The 20171-nt window shown below is 43.1% G+C and overlaps 2 protein-coding genes across 9 annotated transcripts in view; one reads left to right on the forward strand and one right to left on the reverse strand.

Annotated features, from left to right (window-relative positions):
• LOC129710712 (cytochrome P450 2D15-like) overlaps nucleotides 1-3388 on the forward strand; it is a 28303-nt gene extending 24915 nt beyond the window's left edge. For all 5 annotated transcript variants that reach the window (XM_055657899.1, XM_055657895.1, XM_055657897.1 and 2 more), the window contains one exon: nucleotides 1-3388. In XM_055657899.1, the coding sequence (XP_055513874.1) occupies nucleotides 1-182 (182 nt within the window). In that variant the 3' untranslated portion in view covers nucleotides 183-3388.
• The window catches only part of LOC129710709 (transmembrane protease serine 6-like), a 26842-nt gene continuing 9575 nt past the window's right edge, over nucleotides 2905-20171 (reverse strand). For 2 of the 4 annotated variants that reach the window (XM_055657884.1, XM_055657885.1), the window contains 10 exons: nucleotides 18871-18988; nucleotides 16087-16445; nucleotides 13980-14047; nucleotides 13462-13610; nucleotides 11954-12070; nucleotides 8730-8870; nucleotides 6408-6540; nucleotides 5273-5496; nucleotides 3823-3899; nucleotides 2905-3072 (listed from right to left, as the gene is read on the reverse strand). In XM_055657884.1, the coding sequence (XP_055513859.1) occupies nucleotides 2905-3072; nucleotides 3823-3899; nucleotides 5273-5496; nucleotides 6408-6540; nucleotides 8730-8870; nucleotides 11954-12070; nucleotides 13462-13610; nucleotides 13980-14047; nucleotides 16087-16445; nucleotides 18871-18988 (1554 nt within the window). Of the gene's footprint in view, nucleotides 3073-3822; nucleotides 3900-5272; nucleotides 5497-6407; nucleotides 6541-8729; nucleotides 8871-11953; nucleotides 12071-13461; nucleotides 13611-13979; nucleotides 14048-16086; nucleotides 16446-16686; nucleotides 19850-20171 lie in introns of those variants that run through there. The other 2 variants (XM_055657883.1, XM_055657886.1) reach the window with 2 other exon arrangements.

Below are 20171 nucleotides of genomic sequence, written 5' to 3' on the forward strand. Positions count from 1 at the left end.
GTCACCGTGTGTGTTTGGGGCAGAAGCTGGCAAAGACGGAGCTCTTCATCTTCTTCACGTCCTTGCTCCAACATTTCACCTTCTTTCTCCCGGAAAATGAGCCACGGCCGAACTTCAGGGAAGCTAAATACGGAATTATCCTGTGTCCTCTCCCCTATCGTCTCTGTGCTAAAACCAGATGAGACACGTGTGGAATTTTTCTTACAGGAGCCTTCGTGTCTGCTTTATCAATAGTTTGACACAATCTCCACGCTGAACTGTATTTTGATTCCGTTCTATTCACTCGTGCATTTATAAAGAAGAAATGTAGACAGGCTGTCCCCGGCTTCTCAAGTCCCAGCATACGGACACCATGCAACACGAACGTGCTGACATAATATTATTAAATTCAGAAGTCTAACGATGTTCTGACATTCATTCCTATGAACGAGAGAGGACTTCATCTCCCCACTTTCAGTAATTGTTTTTTTCTTATCAGTCTTATGTGCTTTGGATGATGCTATTCATTACATTACGGAAGAGGTGTGGATCACAAATCGCGTGTGTATTTTCTGACGTGGACGTTTGTTACCCAGGGAACAGTTCAGCAGAAAGACTTACCGAGCGATGGGTGTCAATGATGCAGAGCCACTGAATTCATAAACCACGTTCAGCCAGCCGGAAATCAAACAGCTCTTTCTTTCCCCAAGCCAGTGTAATATTTCCTTGCTTATGCATTTAATGAGCACATAATTGATTTCATTGCATGGTGATCAAATATAAAGACTGTTCTTATACTACATTTCATTCTTCCCTTTATACATTCCACTCCTTGATTTGATATAAATTGAGAATGTAATCTGCACCACAGCACACAAAACAGTATGGGGCTCGGCACCTGCTTGTTTTACACACCCATCTCAGCGTCATGTATCAAGTGTGTAATCTATCACTTGAACCATGCTACATAGGGTGAAGGTTTGTAGATACAGTCCCGTTTTAACTGCATACTTAAACTTCCAAGTGTATTGTTCCTTATCGCTTTAGTGCTCATAAGGAATAGGTACAGAATTAGGCCATTCGGCCCATCAACTCTACGCTATTCAATCATGGCTGATCTATCTCTCCCTCCAAAATGATGGGCCTTGAGAAGCTAGTGATAAGGAGAACTTCTGACCTGCTGCTTAGATTTGTTCAGTTTAGAGATACAGTGCAGAAACAGGCCCTTCGGCCCAACAACTCCACGCTGACCAGTGATGATAGATCTCTATACTTGTAACTAGACACAAAATGCTGGAGTAACACAGCGGGACAAGCAGTATGTCTGGAGAGAAGGAATAGATAAAGATTTGGGTCGAGACCTTCAGACTGTGAGCCAGGGGAGAGGGAGAGTAGAGATATTTCTAGCTGCCTGGCCTGCTGAATTCTTCCAACACTTTTTCACTCAAGATTCCATCATCTGCAGACTCCTGTGCCTCAATTTTTTTGGATGTGGGAATGGTGAAAGTCAGAGACAACAATGGAAAATTCCAGAATTCTGTTTCCTTTGTGGATCTGGGGTGATGTGAAATGAACAAATCCCGGATTCCACGGAGGGTGGAAAGTATTTTTCAATATATCATGCATTCCCGTGATAAACAGCACACAACTCTACCATCTTACACATGTTCATAGCAGAAGCAGGAACGTGTAAAGTCCTGTTAGTGCAGCATTATGACATAAGCACTGTGCTTTATAGACAGTTATGCTTTATTAATAGGATCACATTAAAGAATAACATTACACTGCATGTATGCACAGAAAAGGCTTGAGTTTCAAAACGCATTATCTATACCTAAACTGAGGCATTCGATAGAATCGAGATTTCCTTTTCTAACAAAATTTAATTCACAAATGAACATTGATACAAATTCACAGAATATAAAGGGAGATTTGCTCTTGTCATCCCTGTCCATATGGAATATATTTTTGGAAATTGCAAATTCCAGTTGACAGGGTGGAACCAACCCAATTTATAACGTCCAGTCCACTGGACGGATGGGGCCACGAGACTCTATATGTCCACCCGATCTATTCCTCTCATGATTTTACCCGCCGATATAAGATCACCCCTCAACCTCCTGCTCTCCAGGGAATAGTCCCAGCCTCTCCTTATAGCTGAAACCCTCAAGTCCTGGCAACACCCTTGTAAATCCTTGTAAACATCTCGAACTGTTCACAACAGTAGCAGAAACATGTAAGGACCTGCTAGGATCACTGACATTTCTCTGCTTTACGTTTTATCTGTGACACGCCTGATCATTTCCCTCATTTGTCTGCGCACTGCAGACCAGCCTCCTCACCGCTCACATTTACAAAATGGATATTTTTTTGGGAACTGATACAATGCCTCATACACACAAATCCAGGTCAGGAATATGCATCAAGGATAGCACTGGGTGCATACCGACTCCAACGAATGCTCTCCTCCAGTGTGAAAGACAATGGTTCACTACTCTCTCATCTATATGCTGCAGTAAGCAAATACATACACGGGGATGCACACACTCAATTACACAACAATACATGGATTTACTGTTGGGGGATTAAAATCGGTTCGGTATAGGATTAGTGCACATTACTGATTATTATGAACTCAAGGGGCTGAAGGGCCTGGTTCCATGCTGTATGATGATTTTTGTTATGGGATGTCAAAAGGTGATCTATTTCTTTCGTGGTAGATTTTTAACCAATTCAACTTTTTAATTTCATTTTACTTTTAACTCAAATTTGAATTCTCAGACTGCCATGGTAGGGGACAAAGTCCAAATCTCTGGAATACTTGCTCAGTGACAGCCTGTGGCTGGGTTCCTGCACCAGTAATCCTGAAGCCTTGAATTTTGCTTTCCATCAAATACGAAACGAGAAACGTGCTGCTACATGCAGTCAATTATCATCACCTGTGGGTGAAACATCAATCAATTCTATTATTTTCGACAAGACGTGGTTGATTCTTCTGTAGTAATTCGTTTCTCTCGAGCATCCACCTCTAACGGCAGTGAGGTCCCAGGTGTGATTTCCTTTCAGACACAGCAAGGGGCTGCCTTTTTGGACCTGCAACAAGCCACAAACACAAAGAGGATCATGCCCACTGGACTGCACCAGGAAGATTCCCTCTCACTGAGGGACAAAAACAGGAGTCCCACACTAACCAGGGTGATCATAGCAGAGGGGACAATGTACAAGTTGTTCTGTTTTATATTATTTAATTCACATGTTTAATCAATAATGTTTTATTATTAATGTTTCATGTTTTATGTGTCATTTCCAACTGTCACTGTATGTCATGTTGTCACTTGTGGGTGGAGCACCAAGACAAATTACTTGTATGTGAATACTTGGTCAATAAACTTATTTGTTCATTCATTAACACGTGTTTCCACAACGCTAATTAGATAATAATGTGATTGATGAATTAGGGGAACACTGTCCGAGGCTCCCATACCAGTTGTACCATTGCCCAAACATGGCTGCTGCCATTTTCTCCATGCTGCCATGTTTTTTCTTGCTTCCCATTCCCCCTGCTGCAATCAGTCTGAAGAAGGGTCCCGACCCAAAAGGCTACCGATCCATTTTCTCCAAAGATGCCGCCTGACTAGCTAAGTTATTCCAGCACTTTGTCTCTATTTTGGTATAAAACAGCATCTTCGGCAGTTCCTTTTTATTACATTATGGCCTTGAGATGAACTGCTGGTGTGAGTCATTAGCCTCAGTCATGCAGCCTATGTTGCAAGCTCCTGCAAAAAAAAAATACATAGATACACACCCTTTTCTTGAGTCAAATGGAGCAGTGTGTAAATGTACCTGACAGTTGCTGAGATTTGGAAAAGATTCCCGTACTACAATCTGTTGTTTATCAGAAGCAATCACACGCCATTCACCTGTGAAAAGAAATAGAGTTGATGGCTGGAGTTCGTAGCTAAATATAGATTAATTGGATTATGTTTGGATTGCAAAGATAAAGATATGAATCACTGACTGTAACTCTTTCGTCCTTTTGACCACATCATCTTACTTTGTCACTGCCACACCCTTTTGTTCAAGAAGGGTCTCGACCTGAAACGTCACCCATTCCTTCTCTCCAGAGATGCTGCCTGCCCCGCTGAGTTACTCCAGCTTTTTGTGTGTATCTTCGGTTGAAACCAGCATCTGCAGTTCCTCCCTACAAATACCCCATTTTGTTACCTTCTCCAATATAAATTCCTAAAATTCCAGCTGCAACGTTACCCACTTGCCTCAGCTGTATTTCTGCTCTCAATTTTAGCTGTTCAGTTGCTGCTGGAAAGTATCCACTGTGTTTCTACTTCCCAAAAGGCTGAATGTGATAATAAGGAAAAGTAGAATTAGACCATTTGGCCCATCAAGTCTACTCTGCCATGGCTGATCTATCTCTCTCACCTAACTCCATTCTTCTGCCTTCTCCCCATAACCTCTGACACCTGTACTAATCAAGAATCTATCTATCTCTGCCTTAAAAATATCCACTGACATGGCCTTCACAGCCTTCTGTGGCAAAGAATTCCAAAGGATATTTGGTATTTAGTCCAATTATCCTGTGTTCTAATCTCACTTTATTTACAGACTAAACCTGGACAACATTAGGCATTTGCACTGTGACAATGTCAAGTTTTAAATAGAATTGACAGGCAAAGAGAGTACGGGTGCTGGAAATCTGAAATAAATTCATGAAGAGCAGGAAACACTCGGCAGGTCCGACAGTAACTGTGGAGAGCGAATCAGTGTGAATGTTGCAGGAGCACAACTCTTCATTACGTGAACTCTTTTACCTCTTTTTATTCTCCACAGTTGCTGCCTGGCCTGCTGCGTATGTCTAACACTCCCTCATTGTGGCACAGAGGGAAGCCCTTCAGCCCATCCGGTCTCATTCCACCTCCCTGACCCCTCACCCCCAGCACCCCCCCCCCCCCCCCCCCAACCCTTCATTCCCCAGTTCTCTTGTTATTTACCTACATTAATCTCGAGTAGTCAACTAACCCAGCTGTATACCCATAGTGTATGGAAGGAAACCAGAGCATCCTGTGGAAACCCACAAATTGTCACAAGGAGAACATGTAAGCTCTACCCAAACCGCACTATAGGCCAGGAATGAAGCTGGTTACCTGAAGCTATGAGGCAGTGGCACTAACTGTTGCAATACCCCGTCACTCTGATTTTATTATGAACATAATCCTTCAATGCTGCATGTTTCTACAAGATGATTTTTATCTGTGTGCTAGGTAACAACTTGTCTTACCTTGACGTGTTGTGTTCCGGACACCAGTAACTTTACAGCTGGTTTGAACTGTTTCAGTTTGATTCATGGGGTCGGGCAGAGGAATTGGCTGAAATCCCATGAATGTCACTGGGGTTTCCAGGAGCAGCAGAGCAATCCCTTCATTTTTACTGTCCAGAGTGTGACGTGATTTAATCCTGTACTTCTTCATATTAGGAGATCCGGCACAAATAAAACTGAAGGAACTGGAACAGATATTATAAGTAAGTTACCAACATTTTTAATGCAGAACACAAGGGGGGAAAAACTGATCCTTAATCAATATTGGTTTTGAAAATTAGAACTTTGAAGAGATTCGGCATGTCACCAAATACTCCATTGAACATCATCAGAAATACACTGGAAAGCATGATGTCTGGTTATATCATGCGTAGGAAGGAACTGCAGATGGTGGGTTACAGCAAAGATAGACACAAAGAGCTGGAGTAACTCAGCGGGACAGGCAGCATCTCTAGAGAGAAGGAATAGGTGACATTTCAGATCAAAAGGACTCAACCCGAAACGTCAGCCATTCCTTCACTCCAGAGATGCTGCCTGTCCCGCTGAGTAACTCCAGCTTTTTGTGTCTCTCTCCGGTTATATCATGTGTAGGAAAGAACTGCAGATGCCGGTTTAAATCGAAGGTAGACACAGAATGCTGGAGTAACTCAGCGGGTCAGGCAGCATCTCTGGAGAGAAATGGGTGACGTCACCCATGCCTTCTCTCCGGTTATATCATGTCTGGTTAAGCAACCCGAACACCCAAGAATGAAGAAGGATTCAAGAAATGGTGGACATTTCCTGGTCCATCACAGACCCCATTCCATTGAAGGGGTTTATTGGAGGTTCTGCCTCAAAAAGGCAGCTAACATCATCAAAGACCCACACCATGCTGGCCATGCTCTCATCCTACTGGTACAATTGGGAACAAGGTACCCCTGGATGTTGACGGTGGTGGACTTAGGAACGGCATTGCTATTGTACATCTAAGATAGGTGACCAATGCTGGATATCTTGTGCTATTCCCCACTTATCCCGTGACTGGATGTTCCCACGTTGACCTTGTAAGTGAGTGCACCATCTCAACCTGCTACTGAATAAAGCATGGTCTCTATACCTGTCATCTGCACAACTTTCTGTGGTCAGCACCCAACTGCTGGAGATAAGAGAGCCTTGGCAAGCAGTTCTATACTTCCTTCCGGTAAGATTCACGACAGACGAACAAGCAGTGGCAAAGGGTATTTCGCAATCTGGATCAAAATAAAACAAAATAACTTTCTCATTACATCCCAGAGGTACTGTTATCACCAACAAAAACAGAAGCGAGATATCGATTGGAGGGAAACTTCCCAATGTATTAATGGCAGAAACATCAGATTGACACTTTATCAAGCCCACTGAGTCTGTGCCAACCGTCAACCGCCCATTTGCACTAATCCTACATTAAATCCTCAATTTTATTTTTCCCCCATTCCCATTAATTTCCCCAAGATTCTACCACTCACATACAAACGAGTGACAATTTACTGTGGCCAATGAACCTATCAGTCAACATTGTCTTTTGGGATGAGGGAGGAAGCCAGAGGGCTTAGAAGAAACCAATGTGCTGACAGGGAGAAGGTGAAATCTCCACGGAGAGAACTCCTGATCTTGGGATTGAGTGCGGGTTGCTGGCAATGTGAGGTAATGGCTCCAATAGCTGCACCATTGTACTGCCCATAACTAAAGGAGAATGGCTTTAGAAGCTGTCCCACAGACTGGATCTTCCTGCAGGTGACCGTCACTCACACCGATTCAATACTTGGTCTGCGGGGAAAGACACAGCCAACCTTGGTCAAGGACACTTCCAAGGTCAGGTCGGTCACACGTGAGCTGTGGTTGCAGAGGGAGGCGAGTGGAGAGAGTGCTTTCTGAAGTATGTGATATCTTTGAAGTGGTCCTGCGTTGGGAACTGACAATGTGTGATTGTGAGAGAGCAAAACGCTCACTGTGAAAAGGTCCTGAAGAAAACCAGAAACAAGATGGTGGTTTATTGAAAATTCTTGCACATTTCTAGTTCTATAGTTATAAAAGAATGGCTATTTCTATGTAATCCAATTGGATAATGGTGACTCTTTCATGTTCCAGCTGAGACTTGAAGACCATCTTGGGGAAGTCCAGGACAAGGGGTCACAGCTTAAGGATAGAGGGGAAATCATTTAGGACCGAGATGAGAAGAACATTTTTCACACAGAGAGTGGTGAATCTCTGGAACTCTCTGCCACATAAGGTAGTTGAAGCCAGTTCATTGGCTATATTTAAGGGGGAGTTAGATGTGGCCCTTGTGGCTAAAGAGATCAGGGCGTATGGGGAGAAGGCAGGTACGGGATGCTGAGTTGGATGATCAGTCAATCTCATATTGAATGGCAGTGCAGGCTCGAAGTGCCGAATGGCCTACTCCTGCACCTATGTTCTATGTTTCTATGTTTCTCTCCTGTAAGATTTGTTTTGTGAGAACAGTGTGAGGACAGTGAAGAGGTCATATGCTTAAACCCTCCAGGAAAAGCCTTACCCTGGTTTGGCAACACTAATAAATGACCAATTTGAGCCAATAAAACAGATCCTTTTAGTTAATTCAATTAAAACACCATTTAACCATTCAGTCACCGAAAGTAAGCATGCAGGTACAGCAGGCAATGAAGAAAGCAAATGGCATGTTCGCCTTCATAGCGAGAGGATTTGAGTTAGCTGGTTCCTGCCACAAGCACTGCGAGGCCTGGCCATTGGAAGTCAGCATTTGGAACCATGTCTGAAGAAGGGTTTTGGCCCGAAACATTGCCTATTTCCTTCGCTCCATAGATGCTGCTGCACCCGCTGAGTTTCTCCAGCACTTTTGTCTATCTGGAACCATAGTCAGGGATGGGGCATAAGTTCATTAGTGACAGGAGCAGAATTAGGCCATTCAGCCTATCACATTTACTCCGCCATTCAATCATGGCTGATCAATCTCTCCCCCCTAGCCCCATTCTCCTGCCTTCTCCCCATAACCCCGGATACCCGTACTAATCAAGAATCTACCTATCTCTGCCTTAAAAATATCCACAGCCTTTTGTGGCAATGAATTCCACAGATTCTCTACTCCCTAATTAAAGAAATTAATTGAAACATTGAAACATAGAAAATAGGTGCACGAATAGGCCATTCGGTCCTTCGAGTCTGCACCGCCATTCAATATGATCATGGCTGATCATCCAACTCAGTATTCTGTACCTGCCTTCTCTCCATGCCCCCTGATACCTTTAGCCAAAAGGGCCACATCTAACTCCCTCTTAAATTCCTTCACATCACCTTCCTGAAGGAACATTCTTGAATTCTCAGGCTGTGACCTCTGGTCATAGACTCTCCCAAATGTTAGCACATTGAGAAAAAGAGGCACTAGGCAAAGAGGAGGCTAACTCACCACAGTTCCATTCATCACTTCCATCAAGACAATCGCGAACACCGTCACAGAAGCCGCTGCCTTTATTGACACAGTTGCCATCAGCACACACCATCATGCTATCTGTACACTGAGCCGTGGGTGGAATGGTCGTGCGGCCTCCTGTGTCATAGTAAGTTCGGTACAGAATTAAGTTAGCAGGCAAATAACCAGAGGAGAAACAGAGAATATTAGTTATGCAGTGAGTTATCATGAACCAAAATGGTTCAATGGCTCAATGGTCCTTTACTGTCAAGTGTAGCATTTAAGGTACAGTGAAATTTGATTTACAATACAGTCATACCAGAAAAAAGCAAGACACACAACTACATAAAAGTTAATATCTACCACAGTGGCTCCCCCACATTCCTCACTGTGATGGAAGGCAATGAAGTTTTATCTTCTCTCCTCCTTATTCTCCCACAGACGGGGTGTCAACCATCTGCAGCCGGGGCAATCGAAGCCCCCGCAGCCGGCAATGGAAGCTCGCGCGTCGGGGCGATCGAAGCTCCCGTGATCGGGGCGGTTGAAGCTCCTGCGGCTTGGACCTCCCGAAGTCGGCCCCTAAGAGACCGCGTGCTCCACAATGTTAAGTCCGCAAGCTCCTGCGGCTGAAGCTCCCGAGGTCAATCCCTGACATAGGGACCACCAGCTCCACAATGTTAGGTACGCAGGCTCCCACCATTGGAGCTCCCAAAGTCGATCTCCAGCAAGAGGACGTCAGCTCCTCAATCTTAGCCTGCAGCGCGGACGGAGATACGATACGGAAAACAATTGCATCTCCCTCGAGGAAAGCGATTAAAACAGTTCCCCCAACCCTCACCCCTCACATAAAACAAAGCTAAAGATACACTAAAACATACACTTAACAACATACTAAAAACAACAAGGAAATAAAAGGATGAGGCACACTGTTGGAGAGGCTGCCATTGTACGGCGCTACCTGGTGGATAACCTGCAAATGCATAACATTACAAATGGAGGAAGAAGATTGGAAACTCTCAAATGGACAATGACATAGGACATGGTTGGAGACGAGTAGGGGAGAGGACAGTGGAACACATTAGGCAAAGAACCTCACAGGTACAATGGGCTTCTTCAGTACAGCATGGGTTATTTTGAAAACATTTGCAGCCTATAAAATAAAGAAAGAATTGTCATTTTGTACCTTTTCCATACTTCACTGGGGACTAAACTCTATCGTGTCAGCCATGTGGGTGCTCCCAGGTGCTCGCAGAAGCCAATGAGGCAGGAGTCAGAAGTCAGGAGGGGAGAAGAGATGTACTGGATCGTAGGACTACGTAGCCAGAGTTGGCACTTAGCAAATGCTGATACAGCACTTCAGAGTTGTTATAGTGTCACAGAGTGATACAGCATGGAAACAGACCCTTCGGCCCCCTACTTGCCCACATCGGCCAACATGTTCCAGCTACATTAGTCCCACCTGCCTGCTGTTGGCCCATACCGCTCCAAACCTGTCCTATCCAATTACCAGTCTAACTGTTTCTTAAACACTGGGATTGTCCCTGCCTCAATTACCTCCTCTGGCAGCTTGTTCCATACACCCACCACCCTTTGTGTGAAAAAATTACCCCTCAGATTCCAATTAAATCTTTTCCCCTTCACCTTAAACCTATGTCCTCTGGTCCTCGATTAACGTACACTGGGCAAGAAATGCTGTGCATCTATCTATCTGAGGGATCCATAAATGCAAATATAAAAATGTTGTTTTAAAACATTTTATGTACTTTGAAAGTTGATTACAATGCAGAAAAATATTTTGCAAGGATGATGGCAGACGGAGGGGTATTAATCATCACCAGCTCTAACATCTCCAACCCAATGGTAACTTTAACATCACCAAGATGAATAGGTGATAGGCATAATAATAATAATGCCAAAACTAGATACCAAAAATGCAGCCCAGTCTATATTAATCCCATAAGAATTCTGCAGAGGAATTCATTACACAGTGAGTAACTAGAATGTGGAGCATGCCATCACATGGTGAAGCTGAAGTGATTGGTACAAGGAAGAGGATCAATTGACACTTGGAAATCCAGGGATTGTTTCAGGATAGCCAACACAGATTTGTTGGTGGAGTTCCAGCCTGATTTACTTTATTTCGTTTTTTTGAAAGGGTAACAATGTTGATGAGGACAGGATGATTAATGTGATATACAGTGGCATCAGTCAGACCTTGGGCAAGGACCCACATCGAAGGTTGTCCAGAAGATTAGTGTCCATGGGGATCAAAGGCAAGTTGGCAAATCGGATCAAAACTTGGCTTGGTAATAGTTGTCAGCGGGTGATGGTGAACGGTTGCTATTGTGATTGAAAGTCTGTGACGGGATGGTGACAGGACCCCTGTTGTTTATTATATATATTGATGATCTAGATGTAAATGTAGGGAATTAGGAAGTTTGCAGATAAACTTGGTGATGTTTTAAATAGTGAAGTGGGTAGTCAGGGATGGAATGATATTGATCAGTTGGTTAATTGGGCAGAACCACAGCTGTTGGAATTTAACCCTGATAATGTAGTGTAATGCATTTTGGAGGCTCGATGCACAGTGACCTTGATTTTCTACTCCAAAGATACCTGAAGGTGGTAGTATTGGAAGACACAGAGTAGTCAAGTAGGCAGGCGAGATGCCTGTCTTCATTGGGTGGAGCATACTATTAAACAGGGTAATTTCTTTCTATAGCAAAGGTAGCAAAAACTGGAACATATTGAGTGGATGGTGAAGGCAAGTACTCTTGTATCTAGACCAGCACGTGAATTGCTAAGGCAAAGGGGGGCTATGGTCTAAGCCCTGGTAAATTAGATTAGATAGATGGGTGGTTGATGGCTGGCATAAACATGGTGGGCTGAAGGGCCTGGTATTGTATGACTCCATATCATGAGAAGGATTTGGGTGAATAACGTAGAGGAAGGAGGTGAAGCATGGACATGATATGCTGAGCAGCCCGTATCTGTGACGCACTGCAAGGAGATTCATGGGCCGGAGCTATTGGTTGGAAGAGCTGCTGAGATCCCAACATGAGTGGCCTGTCTGCTGTTTACGATAAATTTTGGCTGGGTGGGGAGTGGTGCTCTGTTGAAATCACAGTGGATCAGAGGGAACCCCATTTCTATGTGGAATTTACCCTAGCCGTGATTTGGGAAATGAAAGGCAACACGGGTTATTTTGTAAGCTAACCTACCGCACTTTGCTTCATCTTCTCCATTCCAGCAATCTTCGATGCCATCACAATATACATTGTTCTTATTGATGCAGTATCCACTGGTGCATCTTGGCATGCTGTTTTCACACCATATGACTAAAAGTAAGCAAATCGGTTCAAGCAGTTAGATATGGATTGCTGTATTGGCAATCTTTGTGATTTTGTAACACCTTCATTGACTTAGTGCCCTGGACTCCTCTTTATAAACCTGCCCCACAATTTTATATTCAGATGCTCATATTCAGCATGTGTTCGGCTTGTGAATGGGTCTAATTAGACAACTTACTGAAATCCTCTCTATTATCTTTAAATAACAACAATGCTCTAATTAGGCAGACAGGTAATTCATCATGTCTGTCCAGCATGGCAACCTCACTGCTGTAAATAACCCAGATTGACTTCATACTCATAATTTACTGTACTCCGGCTTTTATCAGGAGAGATTGCAGTATTATTTGCTTCCTCCACTGATTAAATAGACTGTTTCCTAAGTACACAAAAAAGCTGGAGAAACTCAGCGGGTGCAGCAGCATCTATGGAGCGAAGGAAATAGGCAACGTTTCGGGCCGAAACCCTTCTTCAGACTGGTAAATTGGCCTTGTTTTTTATATAATAGGCTGTTTTGTATGAGCCCTGCACCACCTCCAACTCCTTGCTGATAAGTTTCAATCTATTCCACCTCAGTTTGAGATCATAATAATTTATAGATCTCGAGAGGTTGATGTGATTTTCTTAAGTAACTTCAATCATGTTCATACGTGATAGGAGCAGAATTAGGCCATTCTGCCCATCACGCCTACAACATTCAATCTCAGCTGATCTATTTTCCCATTTAAACCCGATTCTCCTGCCTTCTCTCCATAACCCCTGAGGCCAATTCTAATCAAGAATCTATCAATCTCTGCCTTAAAAATACCCACTGACGGCGCCCACAGTGTTCTGTGGCAATGGATTTCAATCGGTGTGATGTATGTTGCAATGGTTTGACTGAGTCACATCATCGTGATGTGGAAATCAATGATGAAAGAGTTCTAAAGTCAGATAAGGTGTGACTTGGAAATGTTCCCAGTCAAATGCTGCTCTTGCACTTCCAGGAAATGCTGCTGGAGTGTTTCAAAGGTGCTGCTGAGGATTGTTCACGATTGTTTCCAACACAGGGAAGATGACGGTTAGAAATTTGAAGGGGCTGTAACATTTGTGAAGTGCGCAGGTAGCCTATCCAGCAAAGTAGGTTCGAGATGATCAACAACTTCCAAAATGCATTGTTGGTTTGGGCTGAAGAACAAAACAAATGATTAACACAAATGCCAACAAATTACATCACCTGGCAAACACAAACCCCCATGGTGCCTCCATGTGTCTCACCTGATCTCAGGACCCAGATTACCTGCTGAATGTTTGCACTGAATTTACAGTGGAGTTGGTTGCAGTGGGAACTGATGAGACTATTCACACCAAGACATATGGCCGGCTTAAACAAGACTTACTCATGGTGTTGAGTTGAACCTTCAGCTGTTGGCTGTTGGGCAAGTTGATGGTACCCTCTTCTTCCCGAAAGACTGAAGTAATTTCCTTTCCCTGAAGTCTCACACTGCACATGAGGTGCATCCAGAAGCGGATAGCAGAGTAGATAGGACTGTGCAATGAGAAAAAGAAACTTGAATGCAGCATCTGCCCAACTGACACCAGCCATTGGTTTGTAGTTTGGCCAGTGCTTTAGGCAGAAAATATTGCATCGCAGTGAACAGGCCAAAAGGAATGGTTTACTTAGAACAATTGATAATAAATCAAATATTTGTTGATGTGCCTATAAAGCTGCAGCAAGTATGAATTTCATTGTTCCACTTCATATCTGGTGCATATGACAAACAAACACTCTTGACTCAAGGGATATCTATCCAAACCCTGCTATCTCCATAAACACTTATGATGAAAGCTCAGATTGCTTCAATTACACAACGGGGATTTTCACCATGATGTGAATTTTCTGCTATCCGCTTCTCACCTTATTCCAATGATCTTTGTAGTTATATACGACGTGTTCAATGTTGACGTTTTGTATGTAGTATTTATCTGACAAGAACAAAAAATGCATGTAATAGGTTACTCACATAGTTTTCATAAAATACTTACTAAAATGAAATAATTCAACAAATCAGCACTGTGGAGCATATTTTACAGATTTGCTTCCCTGACATGGAGTTTCTCATTTTTGGTTGAGGAGCTAATTCTTGGAGGGAATGTGCTTTGGGGGTTGTGGACTGAGTCAAAGACCAAAAGCCCAAACTGGTGGAAATGCTCAGCAGATGACAGACAAAATCCAGATTTCCCAATAAGCATGCCCTAAAAGAAAAGAATGAATTTATACCCTTATATTTGTTGGAAATAAATCAGGAGGCATGTGGCGAGAATGTGAAAGAATATTGAAACAGATGTCAAAATATATTGTCAGCAATGCCTTCAGGAGCCAACTATCACAAGAACAAGGTAAATCCCCCACATTTGGGACAGGGGGGGTCAGGGCAACCCCTGGTTGTCAACTTGGCCATTTCATAGGTGTGTGGGAAAAAATCCCAACTTAGTGAAGGGCTTGTTCCACTTTCACGACCTAATTCACGACCTTTTTTACTCGAGGCCATTTTTCATCAGGCTAGAAAAAAATGCCCCGACCTACTTGATGCCACGAGGACCTACGACTAGCATCACGGCCTGCTACAACCTACCTACGGCCTCCTACAACCTCGTGACGACAATGCTGCGAGTATGATTCAAGGGCAAATTCAGCACAAGTCGTGAATTAGGTGGTGAAAGTGGGACAGGCCCTTAAGAGAGTTAAAAGTAATGCGTGTGTGAAGTAATCAGTGTATGTGAAGTAATCAGGATATGCTTTTGTCAATAGTCTGGAAACAGCACTATGTTGAGTGTGAGTGTGATTAGTTACCTAGGAGCGTCGTCATCCAGAGTTACAGACAAAACTCTGACATTAATAACCCATATCTGTTATTTGCACTTTATCAGTTTATTTATTCATGTGTTTTGTAGTCAATGCCTACTATGTTCTGTTGTGCTGAAGCAAAGCAATAATTTCATTGTCCTATCAGGGACACATGACAATAAATTCACTTGAACTTGAACTAGTGGCTTTAGACAGCGAGATACCTATGTGGTGAAAAATGGTGATGAGAGGAAATACATGAACTGTCAGAAAGAATCAATTCCACGTTCTACGTTACTTGATTGACTCAGTAATAATGACAAATGCTACACAATGGATGACATGGAAAATGGTACGATAGCAACGGGATTAAAGTGAACAAAATGGGTCAGAGCTGAACTTGACTGGTAACGTAGTGCTCATCGGAAAGGAACAGAGAAAATAAGAGGAAGGTGAGTCTTGGAAACATGATTTAACTTCTTACCAAACACTGGAATAAGCACAAGAACCAGGAATTGCAGGGAGAACCCAGGTCCAACTCAAAGCGAAGAAGATCCCCAAATTCAGTATTAAGAGAACAAAGGAAAGTCATAAATATGACCGAGATTGATTATTTCATGTCTTAATACATTGAGCTAAGTGTGTGTACTTTGCAATTAAAAATATGAATAAAGTTAGGTATACCTTTCACTGGTTTTCAGTGGTGTATCTCAACAATAAATGCACATTTTAGCACAATAGCACTGAGCTGGATGTAATGAATAGAGGTGAATAAGTGAGTGAAAACTTTCCTTGAGGTAAACATTTTCCAGGAATGTAAAGCAATGCAAACATGTCATAAATGAAGGAATACCTGTATCCTTCTTTAGACTTTAGAGATACAGCACGGAAATAGGCCCTTTGGGCAGCCGAGTCCGTGCCAACCAGCGATCGCGATTAGCACTATCCAACACATTAGGGACAATTTTACCATTTTTGCCTAAGCCAATTAACCTACCAACCTGCATGTTTTTGGAGAATGTACAAACTCCGTACAGACAGCACCTGCGGACATGATCGAACACGGGTCTCTGGCGCTGTAAAGCAGCAACTCTGCCGCAGCGCCACCTTGTGCTACTGTGCTGCCTCTTCACCTGAACCTCACACCCTTTTCAGTTCAGGAAGACAAAAGGCTTACCATCTTCTCGACAGCTTCAGCAATCCTCAGATAGTCATCTGACCTGGGGTCACTGTTGAGTTCGATGGAGATATTCTCCTTTACTTCCATCTCTCCCACAAAGTAGCATTTGGCTTTTGAGCTGTAATCGGTAGAACCGATAGAACGGGTAGAACCAATAGAACCAGTAGAACCAGTAGAACCAGTCGTAGTGCTTGTTGGACGTGAGACATCACTGGCGGAGGTGGTGTAGGTGTTTGTTTGGCTGCTGCTGCTGCTGCTGCTGCTGCTGCTGCTGCTGATAGTGCTGCTCAGGCTGGGTGTAGCCAATGTACTGACAGGCCGATTGGGAGCAAAACCATTGATGATCATTGGGACCTCTGAAAGAAAGCACAGAATTTCAGTTAGGTCTCTGCGATTGTTTGTTTGATAGAAAATGAGTTCTTTATTTATGAGGAGAAACATTCACAAATCGCCAAGAACAGGGACAATGAAACACTCAGGATGTCAGGCAGTAGCTGGGGAAAGGTGGTTCCGCTCAAAATTCCTTCTTCCGGCTCAATCTTTCTTTATTCATCAAACTTTTCACCCCAGGAATCAATCAAATGCTTGCTCTCTAACCTGCTTACAACGCAAGTATGTCATTCTTCAAAATGTGGAGACCAAAACTGTGCAGGGAAATCCATGGTCTTTTCCCTAGGGCAAGGAAGTTGCAACAAAACTTCAGACCCCTTGAGATACAGTGCATTTGTCTTCCTAATTCGTCGCAGAAGTTGCATGCTGACATTTTATTTCATGTACTAGGTTCAAGAGATTCCCTTGTCGAAGAAGGCAGGAAAATGTTAGTATGCATCTGCATTCTAACTATAACTATGAGCAGATGTTGCTTGAAGCATGTAGACACAAGGAGCCAAAGATGCCTTCAGTATCTTTGATCTTGTTCCTCTAGTATCTTTGCAAGGAACTGCACGTGCAGGTTTTAAAAGAAGGGAATCGATTGCTGGAGGCACATATTGGAAACAGTGGTTTCAGGTTTCAAGGGAGGATAGAAACACAGACAGCTAATGGCACAGAATGGAGGTAACATAGCCCATTGTGAATGCGTTAACTATGCTAAGAGTTGTCAATCTCGCAGATCCTGGAATTAGGAATTATTCTTCAGGAGTTAGAAATTAATCTCCAAGATACTGCAGGAATCGAAATTTGAAGAACATTCAAATGTCAATATATATTTTCTTGCTCAAGAAGGAACTGCAGATGCTGGAAAATCGAAGGCAGACAAAAGTGCTGGAGAAACTCAGCGGGTGAGGCAGCATCTTTGGAGCGAAGGAAGTAGGCAATGTTTCGGGCCGAAACCCTTCTTCAGACTGATGTAGGGGGGTGGGGTGGGGGGTGGTGTGAAGAAGAAAGGAAGAGGAGGAGTCAGAGGGCTGAGGGAGAGCTGAGAAGGGGAGGTGACAGCAAGGGCTACTGGAAATTGGAGAAGTCAATGCCATCTTCTACAAAGGAATCTAGGGATCCCAATATTTGAAACACAAAATGTTAGCAAATAATTAGACCGGCAAATGGAGATCAATGCAAATAAAGCACATGGGAACACAACTTTATAAAGAGAGATCCAAAGTGTAAAATCCTAGCAGCAACATTAAACCTCCATTAAAAAAAAAAACTAATTCAGTCTAAGTTAACTCTATCCAATTTTAGGATGAACATTTAAGGAAGAATGGGCAAATTTTGGAGAGGGGACAGAACAGATTTTCTGGAATAGTTCCAGGAATGAGGAATAGAGTGATGTGTAGAAAAATTGCAGTTATTCCTCTCAAGAAGATTAAAGGCAAGATTTGATGTCTGTGTAGTATTTAAAACTTGAATGGTTGTGATAGGAATTTTAAAAAGTGTAAGATTCCTCTGCATTTGATAACCAGAAGGCATACCTTTAAAATGATTGGCAAATAAAGAGAAGGTCCTCAAAAAAAGTCTGTATATGACAAGTGGTTACAAATTGGGTAGTGAGTGTAAATTGGGGTTCCATTCCTAGGGCAGGAGGTGATAGCTGGAGGGTTTCTTATTGAGGTGGCTTCCTAATTCACGGAACTCTGACTCTGGAGGTGGGCTCCAATGTGCCAAAGATATCGACCGCATCTCAGATTGAATGGGATTGCTGAGAGTGTGCTGAATGGTGGGGATTGAAGCTGGTAGCCTTGGAGAAAGCAGTCTCACTCTCCGCACCCTGGGCCTCAAGATTTGATGATCAAATGCTCAAAGCTTCTCCTGGATCCAACACCTCCCTTCAGTAGATGGGTTTCCTGAGGCCCAGGCTACTCAACCGGGTCAAGTTGGACGAGGGACGGATACACCTACAGCTCGATGAAATATTTGAATGTCTGATCCAACTTTGAGAGCCCCAGGCCACCTATCAACCAGCTCTACCATTTAAACCAGAGGCAGGTGTGAATATTGTGGAGGGAGGCTGGGTTGAGGCCTCAATTTTTTTCAAACCCCCAATCATCTTATTCCAATCCTGCCTCCAGACCCCAAATTCTCTGAAATTCTACACAAGAATGCTATGTAGCTCTTTGTCTTATTCTTGAGAGAGCTTTAGGACAGCACTAAGTCATGCTGTCTTAGTAGCCCTAGTGTCCACTCAGATGGTTATCCCCACACACTGGAGGTCCTTGGTGGGAGGGTATCAGGAATTGAATTGTGAGAGTGCTTGGGAACTGATATTGAGATGGCATACAATATTAAAATCATGCATACGAATATGTTGCGAGACAAGTTCCATGTAACGAATTGCTTTCTCACCAAGAAAACCACGAATCAGCGTAATGGTTCCTGCTATCAACACCAGGAGAATGAATCCACTGATAATCGGAAGACATTTGTAGCAACAATTGGGGCATTTTCGCTTGGCAGCCTTCTCCTGTGGACACAGAGTGAGTCCATTATTACAGCACAATATGGACAAGGCATTTCTCTGCATCAACCTTTGCGAATTATACGATTCATTCACCAGGAACATGTACAGGCAATAGTTGTTTTTCCCTTTGTTATATCCATGATCCATTCAATTTCTCCTTGCATGTGCTTCAAACTAGGAGTCCCTCAGCAATATCATTCACCTTCCTGTGCCTGTCTGTTATCACCTGTACTCTGTGGCAGCATTGTTGCACTGAAAAAGTGTTCAGGGGTTCAAATCCTGAAGAGACCCGAGTACAAAATCTAAACTGATGGTTGGATGAATTACTGCGTCACATATCCCAAAGCACCCTGCTGCTTTCATTGCTTATTTGGGAGTATTTGGAAATCAGAGAAACTTTTCTTCATTTACCCCGTGAGGCTCCCAAAGCCTGTTGCACCACACGTGTCAGACTGGAATTATGGATTTTCCATGTGGTTTACATGGTAAAAAGGAAACAGAAATTTGCTTTTATGTATTGATTGCACTGTCAGCTATGCTGTCTTTCAACGGACTTGCTAAATCAAAGCATTGACTACACTCTCATGTAAAAGGAACAGGAGCATTAAAAATAGACACAAATTCTGGAATGGCACAGGCAGCATCTCTGGAGAAAAGAAATGGGTGATGTTTTGGGTCGAGACGCTTCTTCAGACTGAGAGTCGGGGGAGAGGGAAACTGGAGATGTGGAAGGGTGCAGAGAGAATGTAAGTTGTGCAACCAACAGATCAAAGCAGATTTTTTTTAAATGTAAATACAGGCATTGCCACTTTCATTTCACTGTACATCTTGTATGTGTATGTGACAAATAAAGTTGACTTGACGTGACCTGCCTGTCCCGACGAGATACTCCAGCATTTTGTGTCTATCTTCAGTATAAACCAGCATCTACAGTTCCTTCCTACCCATTGATCTGTTTAGACAAAAATGAAAGGAACGGCGCTGTGCATTGTGCCATTCATTTTGCTTTGGCCAACATTCTTGACTTATCCAATAGCATTAAACAGATTTTGGTCATTTATGTGCTTGTTGTTTGTGAAGTCAAAATGGTAGCCTCCTAACCTAAGTCTACAATTTGAAAATAATTTGGTGCTTACTTCGTGCGTTGCAGGGTTACGGGGACGTGAAAGACACTTTACAAATTTCT

The sequence above is a fragment of the Leucoraja erinacea genome, chromosome 28 (assembly GCF_028641065.1).
Source record: "Leucoraja erinacea ecotype New England chromosome 28, Leri_hhj_1, whole genome shotgun sequence".
NCBI lineage: Eukaryota > Metazoa > Chordata > Chondrichthyes > Rajiformes > Rajidae > Leucoraja > Leucoraja erinaceus.